The sequence below is a fragment of the Oncorhynchus gorbuscha genome, unplaced genomic scaffold, assembly GCF_021184085.1.
Source record: "Oncorhynchus gorbuscha isolate QuinsamMale2020 ecotype Even-year unplaced genomic scaffold, OgorEven_v1.0 Un_scaffold_4058, whole genome shotgun sequence".
NCBI classification, from domain to species: Eukaryota; Metazoa; Chordata; class Actinopteri; order Salmoniformes; family Salmonidae; genus Oncorhynchus; species Oncorhynchus gorbuscha.
The window spans coordinates 8,641-23,399 of NW_025748165.1; the positions used below are offsets into that span (position 1 = coordinate 8,641).

Genomic DNA, 14,759 nt, shown 5'->3' on the forward strand with positions numbered 1-14,759 from the left:
AATGTGGCCATATACTCCGGTAACCCTTCGTGCATGAGCAGAACTGTGCTTCGGTATCCTGAATCAGTTCAAATCTGATCAAAACAAGTGAGATACTTTTTTCTTCTGTTTGATAAATTCACATCAAATTAGTTATTTGTTGTATTACCTCAATTGAAGTAAAATGTGTCTATTGAGAGGTAATAGTTCTGGGGAGCACAAAACACTCAACCAAGTGTATATCTTCTTATGACCCTAATCAAACGTATCTTTTTTCAACGACACATGGTTTGACAGTGCTTCTTTCAGACACACTTTTAGAGTCCCTCCACCTAGAACGAAAAAAATAAACTCAAAAACTATGCATTTTGATATAATACCAAAAGATCGTTTTTGGAGTGGATTTTCCTAAGGTTGGGGACAAGGAAATGAGACCTCCATGGAGAGCTAGTACGCCCCATATCACTTCAACAGGCATTAGAGTCTACTGACTTACAACTCTCCCAGTCACTATGAGCTCTGAGTCATAGATCTCCCCATCGGATAAATACAACAATAAAGCAAAAACAGAAAGGCAAAACAAATTGATAAAAGGCACCTCTATTTTTTTTTCATTGCAAGAGAGATCAAAGGCTGGAGAGGAACCCATTCCTAATTATCAACCAAAAAATCAAATGGCACAATATATATATAAAGAAAATACGCAATGGAGAAATGATGTAAAAAACTAAACTCGAGCCATAAAAACACATTATCATAAACAGAATAACACTGCTGAAATAACACTCTTGTTTGGGATGTATGGCCTCTATGGCACACATTAGGTGGTTAAAGCTAGCATGGCTGTGCTTTCAAAGGTACACAGGTGTGTTTCTTACCCAGAACATTCATATGTCCCTGACCCTCATTTTTTATCATCTAGCTTCACTAGAAGCCTTTTTAAAAACAGAAAACTGTACATACTAAAAATGTGTTGTGCCTTTCTGATTTCAATTCAAATTCAAGGTGCACATTTCAATGTTTTTTTGTAAACCATGAAAACAAATGTATTAATGTAAAAACAAAACAAATAAAAAATGCTGTCTTGGTCTACCGACGTACCAACACAGTATTCTGTACGTTAGACGCCACAACATCTCGCTCTCAGCCTCATGTGTGTGCAAAAAAAATGTAAGAAAGAAATTGTGTTTGAACACACAGGTGTATTGTGAATGTATTCAGTGTCCGTCAGCATGGATAGACAGACACTCCTCTTCTCAGCTGGGTGATGCCTTGGAGGACAAGGAGGTGTGTGTGTGTGTGTGTGTGTGTGTGTGTATGTGTATGTGTGTCATGGCATCGACTGGGCACACCGATGTTGGCATGTGTGACAAGAACAGCATTACGGAGCGACTGAGAGATGACGACCGATTCTCCTCCTGTCCGTTGCTTGACATTCTGAACATTATGGACATAAAGGCTGAACTCTTTTAGACTTGTACAGTGCCAACACACAGTCATTTGATCTGCAAAACAAGGGACAAGGAATGACATTTTGTTTTTAAGTTAGAAAAGTTATTTTCATTATGGAGCTCGTCTTCCAAGATCTGGATCTTATTTTGTTAAGCTGAAAGGTTGCTTAAATCGGCAATCTGCAGTTTAATCAGTAACCTGGCGGCCACCCGACACTGCTTTGGTAAAAGCTGAAAGGTGGTCTGGAGAAATAGAACCAATCTCAAATTCATAGACAGAGCACTGGATGTAAGGACTGACGATCCATCATATCAAAATGGTTTATGTTATTACCATCAAGGACCACTTTGGAAACAAGTGTTTAAATATATACTTTCAAGTGCTATCGTCTGGAAATACAGTGTACATCTTGCTGTGTAATGTTTTTACCCAAACAAATCAAAATTCAATGTTTTAATTTGCATTGTTTACCAATATTGGATGAAAACACGCTTAGAATTTGGATTCTGATGGGGTACAAGAGTTAAACTAAGCTCATGAGGCATCTATAAGTAATATTCTTCAAGAATCCATGGTATATATTCATTTCAATGTCCAAAAATGTATGATTGCCGATTGCCCCTTTAAATGTATAAAAATAAAACAAACACACTAGCTGCACAGTTAAACATACTGTAGGGAAACCGAGATGAATAGAAACTCACTGTTCTTGACTCGAACTACATTTGAGTCAGATACTTGTGACTACTCAGATGATCGGCAGAAATGATTGGAATCTGGGGGTGGGGACAGAGCAGAGAAATCAAACACAGCAGACATCTTACGCATCAGACATCCACTAGCCCCACTACCACACATCAGCAGGTTTAACCACATTTCTGAGTTCTTTACCGAAAAGGAGATGAAGATAAGACTAAATGTGGTTACAATGTTGCATAGATAAAACAAAGCATTTTATAGGATCACTGAAACCCGCTAATCAACGGCCAAGCGTCATTTTTGGAATGTTTGGCAAGAGGAGGGTGGAGGAAGGGGTGGAAGGAAGAAAAAAAATGTCAGTCGCTAGTGAGGTGTCTCCTCGTGCAAACTTAAGTCCTACAGCTTGTTGACCTGCAGCCAGGGGTTGGAACAAAATTATTTTCCAATCATTTTGTATTGTTTTTTCCCCCGTTCCACTGTTCCAACCTGTAAAATAAAGTTCTGAACTGGTTTCGGACCCCCAAAAAATTGGTTTATATCGTTCCTTTTTAAACCTCTGAATTTTTATTTTATTTTATTTTACATTAGCTCGACATTAAATGACTTCACAAATCAGTGAGGATAGAGCAGTATGGAGCAGGCAAGCTGTAGTTGTTTAAATCCGCGATGGACAGACAAGTGTAGGGCGCGAAGAAGCGACTGCAATGGTGGGTGGGGGGAGAGCAAGACAGGGTGAAGGAGGCTTGGTTTGAAGCTCTGGGCATCTTGTTAAGACATGCATTATCTCAATTAGGCCCACAGAACTATACCTACGGAAGAACGGCTTCTATGGAAAATCTTTGAATGTCTATTGAACCTCCGAGAGTTAACATTGGACCAGCGCTAGCAGGCTCTCTAGCTAACAAGCTTGTGGTGTGCAGAGTGGCACCATAATTAAAAACAATAGCTAATCAATCCATTGTGAAATGTAAAAGCTATAGTATTGAAAAGTGAATACATTTTTCCTAATTAAAAATCTCTCTCTAATTTCTGAATCACGCTTGTAACGTCAGTAGGTTACAGTAGCCGAAGCTTCGGGGGGGCAGGTTGCCTACATGCTCACACTGGCAAAGATTTTCAGCTGTCAGGCAGACAGACACTGGAATAAGTTCCTGGGTGACAGAGGAGGGCTTTGCTGCCTTGTGGTATTTTTTGGGGGGAGGACTGAGACGTAACATAATAGTATTAACCGGTTCCATGCTTTTAAAATAACGGTTCTGAACTGGAACAGTATAGAGTCACTTTCCTTCCTGGTTCTGATTCAGTTTTTGGGGGTGTTCAGTTCTGTTCCCTGAAGTGTATTTCCCTTGGGATAATAAAGTTTCAACTAAAGTCTTTAACTTTAAGGGTTGTTGCACTCCCATTACATTATATGTAAAATATGTTAATATTTCACTATGTACATGCATTCTGTCCCTTGTCCTATTTGACCACATACAGTATGGTCTGAAATTATTGACACCCTTGATAAAGATGAGCAAAAATGACTTTATAAAATAAATAATTGAAATACTGAGCTATATTGTATGCCAATATTTTGGAAAATTATATTATTTTATACTAATACAATTGCCCAGAGAAGGAGATTTTGTTTGACAAAGTAATACAAAAAAAATACAAAATAGGTAGGGGTCAAAATGATTGACACCCCTGTTTTCAATACCTTTCAACGCCTCCCTTGAGAGGATAACGGCACTGAGCCAGCACCTAAAATGTTGAGAACACATTAGGAGGGATCTTAGACCATTTCTCAACACAGAATCATTCCAGATCCCTGATATCCTTTGTCTGCTCTTATGGCCTGCTTTCTTCAATTCAAACCACAGGTTTTCAATGGGGTTCATGTCCGGAGACTGAGATGGCTATTGCAAAATGTGGATTTTGATGTGTGCTTGGGGTTATGGTCTTGCTGGAAGATCCACTTGCGGCCAAGTTTCAGCCTCCTGTCAGAGGCAACCAGGTTTTTTAGCAAAAATATCCTGGTACTGGGGAAAGTTCATGATGCCATTGAGCTTATCAAGGGCCCCAGGACAAGTGGAAGCAAAATAGCCCCATAACATCAAAGATCCACCACCATATTTTACAGTAGGAACGGGGTCCTTTTCTGTTCATGCATTCTAATTTCAACACCAAACACACCAGTGGTGTGCGTGGCCATTGAGCTCAATTGTCATGACAAATGTAAATGCCTGGAGTTTGCTAAACAACATTGGCACTTGGATTGGAACTGGTGCGTTGGTCAAATGACATGTAAATAGAGCTCTTTGACATCTTTATCAAGGAGTCAGTCATTTCTGACCCCACCTGTATACTCCTCACTCAAGGGCCTAAGCAGCAGAAGAAGAAAAAGTGGAGTCCTCAGACACCGTAATAGCTTTGACTGCATGTAGGCAGCAGCAGAAAAACACAGGCTGAGCACCAAATGGCACAGAGAGCAACTGCTGCACCTACTGCAAAACGCTTGACAAAAACAAGGAAAACTACCTAATACATACCAATTGCATGTATTCGTTGGTAGTCAACTTTGATAAGGAAGAGTCCTCAAAATGAGAAAGGACAAAGATCAAGGTTAAAATGACGTCAAACATGAACGACATACAGTAAATGTCTCCCCAGAATGACTAGTTCATGACATATATAACTTGTTTAATAACTACATTCAAAGTTTACCATTACCATGATACATAGATGTACTGTCCCAATAACCTTTCATTAAACGGTTATACGCAACAACCAGTGTAGGCCAACAAAGAGGGGAGACTGTCTCCCATCCCATCCCTAGCAGACAGGGAAGCACCTACAGAACCTCCATGTGCACTGTGCGTGAAAGAGCCAGACCCCTTGACTTTTTTCCACATTTTGTTACATTACAGCCTTAATCTAAAATGTATGAAATAAAACAAAATTTCATTTCAGACCCTTTACTGAATTCTTTGTTGAAGCACCTTTTGCACCGATTATAGTCTCGAGTTTGGGAGTTTCTCCATTCTTTGCAGATCCTCTCAAGCTCTGTCAGGTTGGATGGGAGGCCGTCGCTGCACAGCTATTTTCAGATCTCTCCAGAAATGTTTGATCGGGTTCAAGCCGGGCTCTGGCTGGGCCACTCAAGGACATTCAGAGACTTGTTCCAAAGCCACTCCTGCATTGTCTTGGCTGTGTGCTTAGGGTCATTGTCCTGTTGGAAGGTGAACCTTCACCTCAGTCCTGGAGTCTGAGCTTCATCAAGGATGTCTCCGTACTTTACTCCGTTCAACTTTCCTCAATCCTGACTAGTCTCTCAGTCCCTGCCCGCTGAAAACATCCCCACACCATGATGCTTCCACCACCATGCTTCACCGTAGGATGGTGCCAGGTTTCCTCCAGACGTGACGCTTGTTTCATCAGACCAGAGAATCATGTTTGTCATGGTCTGAGAGTCTTTAGGTGCCTTCTGGCAAACACCAAGCGGAGCTGTCATGTGCCTTTTACTGACGAGTGGCCTCCGTCTGGCCACTCTACCATAAAGGCCTGATTGGTGGAGTGTTGCAGAGATTGTTGTCCTTCTGGAAGGTTCTCCCATCTCCACAGAGAAATCTGGAGCTCTGTGAGAGTGATCATTGTGTTCTTGGTCACCTCCTGACCAAGGCCCTTTTCCCCCAATTTCTCATTTTAGAAAGATTCTTGGTGGTTCCAAACTTCTTCCATTTAAGAATGATGGAGGCCACTGTGTCCTTGGGGACTTTCAATGCTGCAGAAATGTTTTGGTACCCTTCTCCCAGATCTGTGCCACAAAACAATCCTGTCTCAGAGCTCTACTGTCGGATCACTTGTCCTGTGCTCCCCTCATGTTTCCCTCTGCTGGTCTTTTTGCTCTCCCTTCTATCCCTCTCTCTCCCCTCCCTCTCTCACTGTCAATTGTTGGGACCTTCATCAAGACAGGTGTTGCCTTTCTAAATCATGTCCAATCAATTGATTTTATTCACAAGTGGACTCCAATCAAGTTGTGATTGTGAAACATCTCAAGGATGATCAATTAGAAACAGGCCTGCACCTGAGCGACCTCAATTTTGTTTCTCCAGTTATTCTCATAGCAAAGGATTTCTGTCATACTGTTTGTAAATAAGGTATTTATGTTTTTCAATTTTAATGCGTTTGCACAAAAATTGAAATGGCTAGGTTTTGCTTTGTCATTATGTTGGACCTTATAAAGACAGGTGTTGCCTTTCTAAATCATGTCCAATCAATTGATTTTACCACAGGTGGACTCCAATAATTAGAAACATCTCAAGGATGATCAATTAGAAATAGGATGCACCTGAGCTAATTTTGAGTCTCATAGCAAGGTTTGAATACTTGTGTAAATAAGGTATTTATGTTTTTCCAAATGCGTTTGCAAAAAAATTGTACTTTGTCATTATGTGGTATTTTGTGTAGATTGATGAGGGAAAAATATATTCATCCATTTTAAAATAAGGCTGTAATGTAAGAAAGGGTTTGAATACTTTCAAATGCTCTAGAGAGAGAGAGAGAGAGAGAGAGAGAGAGAGAGAGAGAGAGAGAGAGAGAGAGGAGCAAACCTGATTGGCTGAGGAGGTTGCGAAGGGAACGCTTGTGGCAGATGTGGTGGCTGCAGACGCTTGCGTACCACCGTGCATCATGGGTACTTTGTCAAAAGGGAAAAATCAGGTAAGCAAAAACCCATAGAGGAGTAGAGTGTGGCCAATTGGGCGCCAGGCAAACGTGAGGGACAGGTGAGGGGGCAGAGGGGCAAGGGCCCGATTCTAATTCAATAACTAATTTCCTTTTCTCTGCCCTCACTGATGCATACTCAAAGATCTGAGAGGATTGGATACGTGTAAGCAATATGATGCAGACAAGACCTAGCCTAGAAGAAGTTTGGGTTGGCAGTAACCACATTGCTTAAACACTTCCAGTCCTTTCTGATCTGAGAAGGGAAAGACAGGAGGGAGAGGAGAAGGAGTAAGTTGTATGATTGGAATCTAGCCATGGGTGTTAAAGGGATAGGGATTTCAGACTGGTACATCTGTGGATGGCATATTACGGTTATACCAGACAAAAGCGGTATAGAGTCTAAGGTATATTTACAGTAACATGTTTGGTAGTACACCTGAAACAGAATAAAACTGAGTGCACAAAACATTAGGAACACCTGCTCTTGCCATGACAGACTGACCAGGCAAATCCAGGTGAAAGCTACAGTATGATCCCTTATTGATGTCACCTGTTAAATCCACTTCAATCAGTGTAGATGAAGAGGAGGAGACAGGTTAAGGGGGATTTTTAAGCCTTGAGACAATTGAGACATGGATTGTATAGTGTGCCATTCAGAGGGTGAAAGGGCAAGACAAAATATGCTTTTGAACGGGTATGGTTGAAGGTGCCAAGTGCACTAATTTGAGTATGTCAAGAACTGCAACGCTGCTGAGTTTTTCACGCTCAACAGTTTCCCGTGTGTATCAAGAATGGTCCACCACCACCAAAGGATATGCAGGCAACTTGACACAACTGTGAGAAGCATCGGAGTCAACATGGGCCAGCATCCCTGTGGAACGCTTTCGACACCTTGTAGTCCGGGTGTCAACGAATTGAGACTGTTCTGAGGGCTTAATACTTAATATTAGGAAGGTGTTCCTAATGTTTTTCACACTCAGTGTATATCGCCAGTATTACAATGTATAGTTATGACTCAACACAGCATTATTTTTTTTAAATGACAAAGGAAATGTGCAAATGAGTATATATTATATGCCACAACCAACCCTGTGACTCTGTCAAAGCAAAGGCAGATCCAACTACATGTGGATCTGACCATACTGAGGATTATTAAATGGAGGAAATTAAAACTATTAGCCTGATCCTAGAACTGTTTGTGCTGTCTTGCCAACTCCTATGGTTATTGAGTGCTCTATCTTGCTAACTCCTATGGTCACTCGTGTGACAACGACCCTAGCAGTTGCCTAGACAGCACAAAAAAGTGGGAATCATGCCGTAAAACTATATGGGTTCACTCAGATGTGATGGTTAGATAGATTGATGTGCGAGTCACTGGCAAGGCTGAAGGCTAATTGGTGGAGAAGGAAAGCTGGAACCTACCAACACCGGCGGTGGGGGTCATGCAGAATATTGAGCCTGCCCAAATGCACATCATGCAGTGCAACAGGAAGTGTGCAACAGGAAGTGGATTGGAAAAGGGGGGAGAGAAATCAAAACAGCCCGTCACAAGGTTCGTTAGAATGAAGGAAGAGATCAGGTTAATTAATGAACTGGACAGCATTCAGTAACACAGTAAGCAGTCATCAGTGGAAATACAGGTGTGCTCACCAGGGTTGGGATAAATTCCATTTCAATTCCAGTTAATTCAGAATGTAAACCTAATTCCAATTTAACACATATCTCATTGAAAACCATTGAAGAGAATTGGAATTGGAATTTCAGTGTTTCTAAATTGACTGGAATTGAAATGGAATTAACCCCAACCCTGGTGCTGACTAAACTAGCCAATAAGGAGAATCAGGTAGAGAGTCAACACAGATCAGATAAAAAAAAATTGATATTAATGTGTGATAAACAGTGATAATAATAGTAATAGCAATCATCAATTAATATAAATAGTTAAAGTCATAATCATAATCATAATAGTGACACATAGCATACACACACACTCAAGACAGAATCAAAAAAGTGTAGCAGTTGAATATGGAAGCAGGACATACATTATGTTGCCAAACAGATGCAAGGGGACAGAAAGGAGAAACAGTCTCCATCTGACCACATGCACAGCCCCCAGCCCAAACCAAAGCACATTACCAGTGAGGGAACCTAAACACCTGCACCACTTTCAGATTTAGATGCGTGGGGCCTTTAACATTGTTACAACAATGTTTGCGCTGTTCACCTTCTACGTACTCCAACTCTAATGCTGAGCTCTAACTACCTTCAATGGCCATGCAGGTCTACTCATTTTAGTTCTACGTATGACAGAGACCATATGGAAGCAACGTGGGCGCCCTGGGAGCCATACCTGAGGGGAGGAAGGCAGCCTGCTGCTGAAACTGCATGTTGGCCAAGGCGTGTTGGTACTGGAGCATGCCCGTGTTGAACATGGCAGAAGCCCCATTAGGCTTCTCCAGGGCTGCCCGCTTGGGCATGGGTGGCATGACACTATGGGGGATCCCCTGACCAGCCCCAACGGAGGGAGGGAAAGAGGGACGGGGAGAGAGAGAGAGAGAGAGAGAGAGAGAGAGAGAGAGAGAGAGAGAGATAGGAGAAACAAACAACGAGAGAGAATGAGAGAGAAAGAGGTGCGTGAGGGAGGCGTGAGAGAGAGGTGTGTTGGAAGTAAAAACGGAAAGAAAACAAAAAAAAAGAGAATTGTTGTTAAGTTAGAGGATAAAAGAACACCACAACAACAAAGTGTAACTGTGTGTAACACCAGCAAGCAAGCAGCAGTCTACATCATTACTACACAAGCAAGAGCATGGCACTAACTGGGGCTACATAGCATTCATATCCATGATACAATCAGTGACTGAGCTTAATATGGAGGATATACCGTATAAATAACCCTTGCGCTGACTTAATGCAACTAAAGCAAGCATTGATCTATTAATTAAACAACAAGGCAGCTAAGAAGAGGAAGAGATAGGAAGCATAGAGAGAGGGGGCTGCACTGCTAGCGCCATGATCAACTGAATTATGAGCAATCTTATTAACTCGGGTGAGAATGGATCCCTACAATATGACTTTAATCCTATCCCACTCAATCAGACATGCACTAGGAACAAATACATGCATATATACTGTACATACATACTACTGATATGACTTTAATCCTATCACTCAATCAGACATGCACTAGGAACAAATACATGCATATATACTGTACATACATACTACTGATTTACAACACATTGTACATAAGCTAGAGCCATGCCACCATTTACATTTACTGTTAAAAGCTAAGATGTCCTCAACCCTCCCCTACTGTTAACATAAGCTACAGGTGATTAATTGATTGTGGCCCTTTTACAGATTCCCATGTCGAATTGATGTTTGTTTGGGAAGCAGGTTTTTATCGCAAACATGGTGGAGATGGTCAATTCAGTCAAAGCCGGGAAGGAAGCCACAATCAGTTTATCACAGGCAATAATGACACATATAGCAACAGGAGAAAAAGAAAACACATTACGACAACAAACAATAATTAAAGTAGCTACATCTGGGTTAAGACATTGCACTACGACAAAGCCACATGCCAAGCTAAAAGGTGAAAGGTCATAGTACCAGGTCAAAGGTTGCGTCGAGGGTCGCTTCAGTGATTTGACAGCCGACTGAGTCTTAATTAGCAGGCAGCGAGCACATGATGGCAATGGGCCAATGGGGTTCAAGCGCATTAACATAAAAAAACCAGCAAGCAGAGGTGCATCATGGGGGCAGCAGTGCAGTTCGGGTAGGTGAGAAAAAAAAACAAATAAAAAACAAATCATTGGAATGCAGTATACAAGGGGATAACATGACTAGGGCATGCACAGTGTGTAGACACTACAGTACTACGGCTGAGAGCTACAGTACAGTACATGGTCATGAGTTCAATAATGGTCTGGCTAAATCAAATACTGTGAATAGATGTAAACAACAATCAAATGGAATGTACACTGTCATTACTTCAAAACACTGGGCATTGAGTGACATGATCACACATTCAAATAAATATAACTTATGAAGCATTCATAAACCCTTTATAAGGTCTACAACAAAAAGTCATACTTGATGAAGTGTAGTATAGGGTTTATACCACATCTGGTATAGCACCAGATGTAAGGACCTGTTATATCACCTTTATATAGTGTGACATTTGCTTATAAATGACTATGAAGCATCTATGCAGGCCTTATAAAGGGTTTATGAAGCCTTTATTAAGCAATATGAGCTATAGAATGTTTTAAAGTGGGACAAGTGGGACTATTAAATTATCAAAAGCCATACACTCTAATCTTTCACTGTGCACATCATAGTCATTGTCTCATTACAATGATTAAACACCACAACGTTTGTTTTTGCTCTTCATACAAAGCATGGCAAATACTAGGAACAATAGACAAGTGTTACAACGCTAGTGTAGCTGTGGATGTTCAGCTAGAGAGGAATGACCATTGTTATATTAGACTTAGACTGCAGTCAGATAAGCACATTAAATGCATTGAATGCCAAGAGGAACCTCTGCAGGGGAAGCACACATGGAGACAGAGGATGAAGATACAGATACGATCAGTTAGATCAGCTAAACGCCTGTGTTTCTTTTATCAGCTAACGCCATCAGGCAGAGAAAAAGACTGAGCCATATAATATAATAGAGACGTTGCCTGTAGGCGCATATCTAAGATCAGTTTCTCTGCTTACCCTCCCCAAATCCTAACCATATCCATTGCAACGTCAAAACCCATAACTGACCTTAGATCTGTGGCTACGGGCAGCTTCATCCTACTGTGTGTATTTCCTCATTCCTACAATGCGACTGTTTCCTAGATGATCCAAGATGGCGGACTACTCACCATGGCTGCGGCGGCAGTGGCCTGGTTCACCTGATGCTGTGCAGCCTTGATCTTGGCCTGCAGGTGGGCCGGAGGGTGGAAGTACTTGCACTTCTCCCTGGAGCAGCGGCCCTTGATGTAGTCCATACACACGGTGACCGTGTTGTCGTTGGTGTCGATCATGGTGCTGTCTGAGGGGTGGGAGAAGCGGCAGTCATTCTCCCCCCGGGAGCAGTTGCCCCGCTGGTACTCACGACACACCTGGCGAGGGGGAGAGGGTGTGGGGGAGGGATGAATACATGGATATACATTGATACACACTAGTTTGGTTTCCATCCAATTGGCGACAGATTTTCATGCGAATATTCTAAAATATCCACTGCAATTTATCGCATAATTCATTTTCATAATTCATATGAACGCATAATTCATTCATTTTCATTCATTTCATTATCTATCAGCATTTATAAAATTGGACCAAAACTTCCTGTTTCCATCACAACTGGCGTGATTTTTTCAATTTTTATACGGCTTTACACAAAAACTGTACCGTAATTTCCGGACTATAAGCCGCTACTTTCTTCCCACTATTTGAACCTCGCGGTTTATACAATGACGCTGCGAGTTTATGGATTTTTCCCGCTTTCACAAGATTCATGCCGCCAAAAAACTGAGCACCGTCACATAATGTGACGTAAATCGAGCGCTCAAACTTCCCACCATTCTGATTACGGTAGTCATTTTGTCACCCTCATCATGGCAAAGACACGGAGAAATGCATATGATGCAGTTTTCAAGTTGAAGGCGATCGATCTGGCTGTTGGAATAGGAAATAGAGCTGCTGCATGGGAGCTTGGCCTTAATGAGTCAATGATAAGACGTTGGAAACAGCAGCGTGAGGAACTGACTCAAGAAAGACAACAAAAGCTTTCAGAGGGAAGAATAGCAGATGGTCCGAACTAGAAAATAAGCTTGAAGACTGGGTCAACACACAGAGAGCAGACGGCCGAGGTGTTTCAACTGAGGCTATTCAATTCCAACACCGAAGGAGATGACTTCAGTCGTTTCAGTGCACAGGAAGAGGAAGATAGTGAGTGACCAATGACTTTCTTGGTAGGCTACTGTTTACTGCTATTTTTTAAATTTTTGTTACAAGCCGTGTTTCGTTAAAGCCTATTAATTTTTGTAACAAGCCGTGTTTAGTTTAAAAGCCTATTTATTTTTGTAACAAGCCGTGTTTCGTTTAAAAGCCTATTTATTTTTGTTACAAGCCGTGTTTCGTTTAAAAGCCTATTTATTTTTGTAACAAGCCGTGTTTCGTTTAAAAGCCTATTTATTTTTGTAACAAGCCGTGTTTCGTTTAAAAGCCTATTTACTTTTGTTACAAGCCGTGTTTAGTTTAAAGCTGTGTAAAGTTAATTTGTTTCAATGTACCGGTAGGCACCTGCGGCTCATAGACATGTAGACATTTGTACATTTATGTACAAAATACCTATTTTTAAATAATTCAGTGGGTGTGGCTTATATTCAGGTGCGCTTAATAGTCCAGGAATTACGGTAGATGGAAACGTGGTTAGTCATACAGGCATAAGCATTGAGCAAAGTCACTGTGTGTTGAACATGGCATTTGAAGGGCAGCAGAGGGCAGCACTGGCTTTATGTTAACACAGCATGATGTGGCCTAGAATCAGCACAGGCTGCTGGAGCGGGTGTGGGGGGGGGGTTGTCCGTCAATCTGAATCGCTTACCTCCAGTCTGTCTGTCCTCATGAGTTTCTGTGCAGCTGCGGCTGCAGCATTGGGAACCTGGCCGTGGTTGGGGTGGCCTGCCATGAGGACCTGCGGGCTGGGCATGATCTCTGCCTGCATCAGGCCGGGCGATACCGGGCCCAGGTACGGGTTGAAGGCTGCCGCCGCGCTGGCATTGGTGGCCAGGCCTGGTGCCATAGAGAACATAGGCTGCAATCGGGAGGAGGGGGCGGGCGGATAGAGACAAGGGTCAAAGGTGAGAGGTTATATTTCCTGGTATGTTAAATGTACTGTATTCAATGTTATGTGGCTTGTCTACACTGATACTGAATTCCCTATATAGTGTACTGCTTTAGGGCTCTGCATGGTCAGAAGTAGTACACTACATAGGGAATAGAGTGTCATTTGAGACGCAGCCGACTGTAAGTGTTGTCATGTAATTACTTGATGTAAACTGAACCTGTTGCTGTCTTGGACCAGGTCATAGAGACTAACCTGGATTGGCAAAGGTTGAATAAAATGAAGAGGGGTTTCAGGTCCTGGGATTCAGTCACAGTTCAGTTATATTCTTTTCCACTCACGTGTATGTGTGTGTATGTGTATTTGTGCGCACATTTGTGCATGTGTGTGTTCTCTCACCATTGTGTATGTGTGTGACTTCACATCCCTACTGTATTTGTCTCACCATAGGCTGTAGCTGTGTGCCGGGCATCATGGCGTTTGTGAGCTGCATCTGCTGGGCCAGCATGGCCATGTTCTTCTGTTGGATGAGGTTGTTCCTGCCGTTGATCTCCAGCTGGGTCTTTAGGTGGCCAGGGGGGTGCAGGTACTTACAGTTCTCCCTGGAACAACGGCCCTGAGAGAGGGAGAGGGAGATGTGAAAGGGTAGTGGGGTTTGGACAGCAAGAGAGAGAAGCAATGTGTCAAAGTAAAGTAAGTTGATTCAGATTCAGACAGCACTGCTTTAAAGACGTCCTCCAGTGATTATTGAACTTTTACTGTTGAAAAGCGATATCCCAAGTATAAATACAGTTAAGTACACACAAAAAAATGTTTTGAGCAAAATTGTGTTTTTTAGAGAAAACAAACTTCAAGGAGACTGCCTCGCCTGGTTCACCAACTACTTCTCAGATAGAATTCAGTGTGTCGAATCGGAGGGCCTGTTGTCCGGAACTCTGGCAGTCTCTATGGGGGTAGCACAGGGTTCAATTCTCGGGCCGACACTTTTCTCTGTATATGTCAATGATGTTGCTCTTGCTGAGGGTGATTCATTGATCCACTTCTACGCAGACGACACCATTCTCTATACTCC

The 14,759-nt window shown here is 42.1% G+C and overlaps 1 protein-coding gene across 7 annotated transcripts; it reads right to left on the reverse strand.

Annotated features, from left to right (window-relative positions):
* Window positions 1-1,025: 1,025 nt before the first annotated feature.
* On the reverse strand, window positions 1,026-14,324 carry LOC124028341 (muscleblind-like protein 1). Of its 7 annotated transcripts, none has more exons than XM_046340444.1 (10): window positions 14,133-14,324; window positions 13,892-13,942; window positions 13,448-13,657; window positions 11,721-11,960; window positions 9,191-9,344; window positions 8,263-8,298; window positions 6,726-6,811; window positions 4,665-4,709; window positions 2,136-2,207; window positions 1,030-1,484 (listed from the first exon to the last, which is right to left on the reverse strand). In XM_046340444.1, the coding sequence occupies exons 1-9, from the start codon at window positions 14,199-14,201 to the stop codon at window positions 2,151-2,153; spliced, it is 948 nt and encodes a 315-aa protein (XP_046196400.1). In that variant the 5' UTR covers window positions 14,202-14,324; the 3' UTR covers window positions 1,030-1,484; window positions 2,136-2,150. The 7 variants fall into 7 exon arrangements, with proteins under 7 accessions (XP_046196402.1, XP_046196403.1, XP_046196405.1 ...); XM_046340445.1 differs by having other exon boundaries at window positions 1,040-1,484; window positions 4,665-4,691; XM_046340446.1 differs by lacking the exon at window positions 8,263-8,298 and having other exon boundaries at window positions 1,026-1,484.
* Between the last annotated feature and the right edge of the window lie 435 nt (window positions 14,325-14,759).

Coding starts and splice junctions, on each gene's coding strand:
- LOC124028341 (XM_046340444.1), bottom strand. CDS start 14,201: ATGGCCATGCTGGCCCAGCAGATGCAGCTCACAAACGCCATGATGCCC. Junction 11,961..13,447: donor TGAGGACAGACAGACTGGAG/GTAAGCGATTCA, acceptor CCCCCTCGCCAG/GTGTGTCGTGAGTACCAGCG. Junction 4,710..6,725: donor CAACCTCCTCAGCCAATCAG/GTTTGCTCCTCT, acceptor TCTCATTTTGAG/GACTCTTCCTTATCAAAGTT.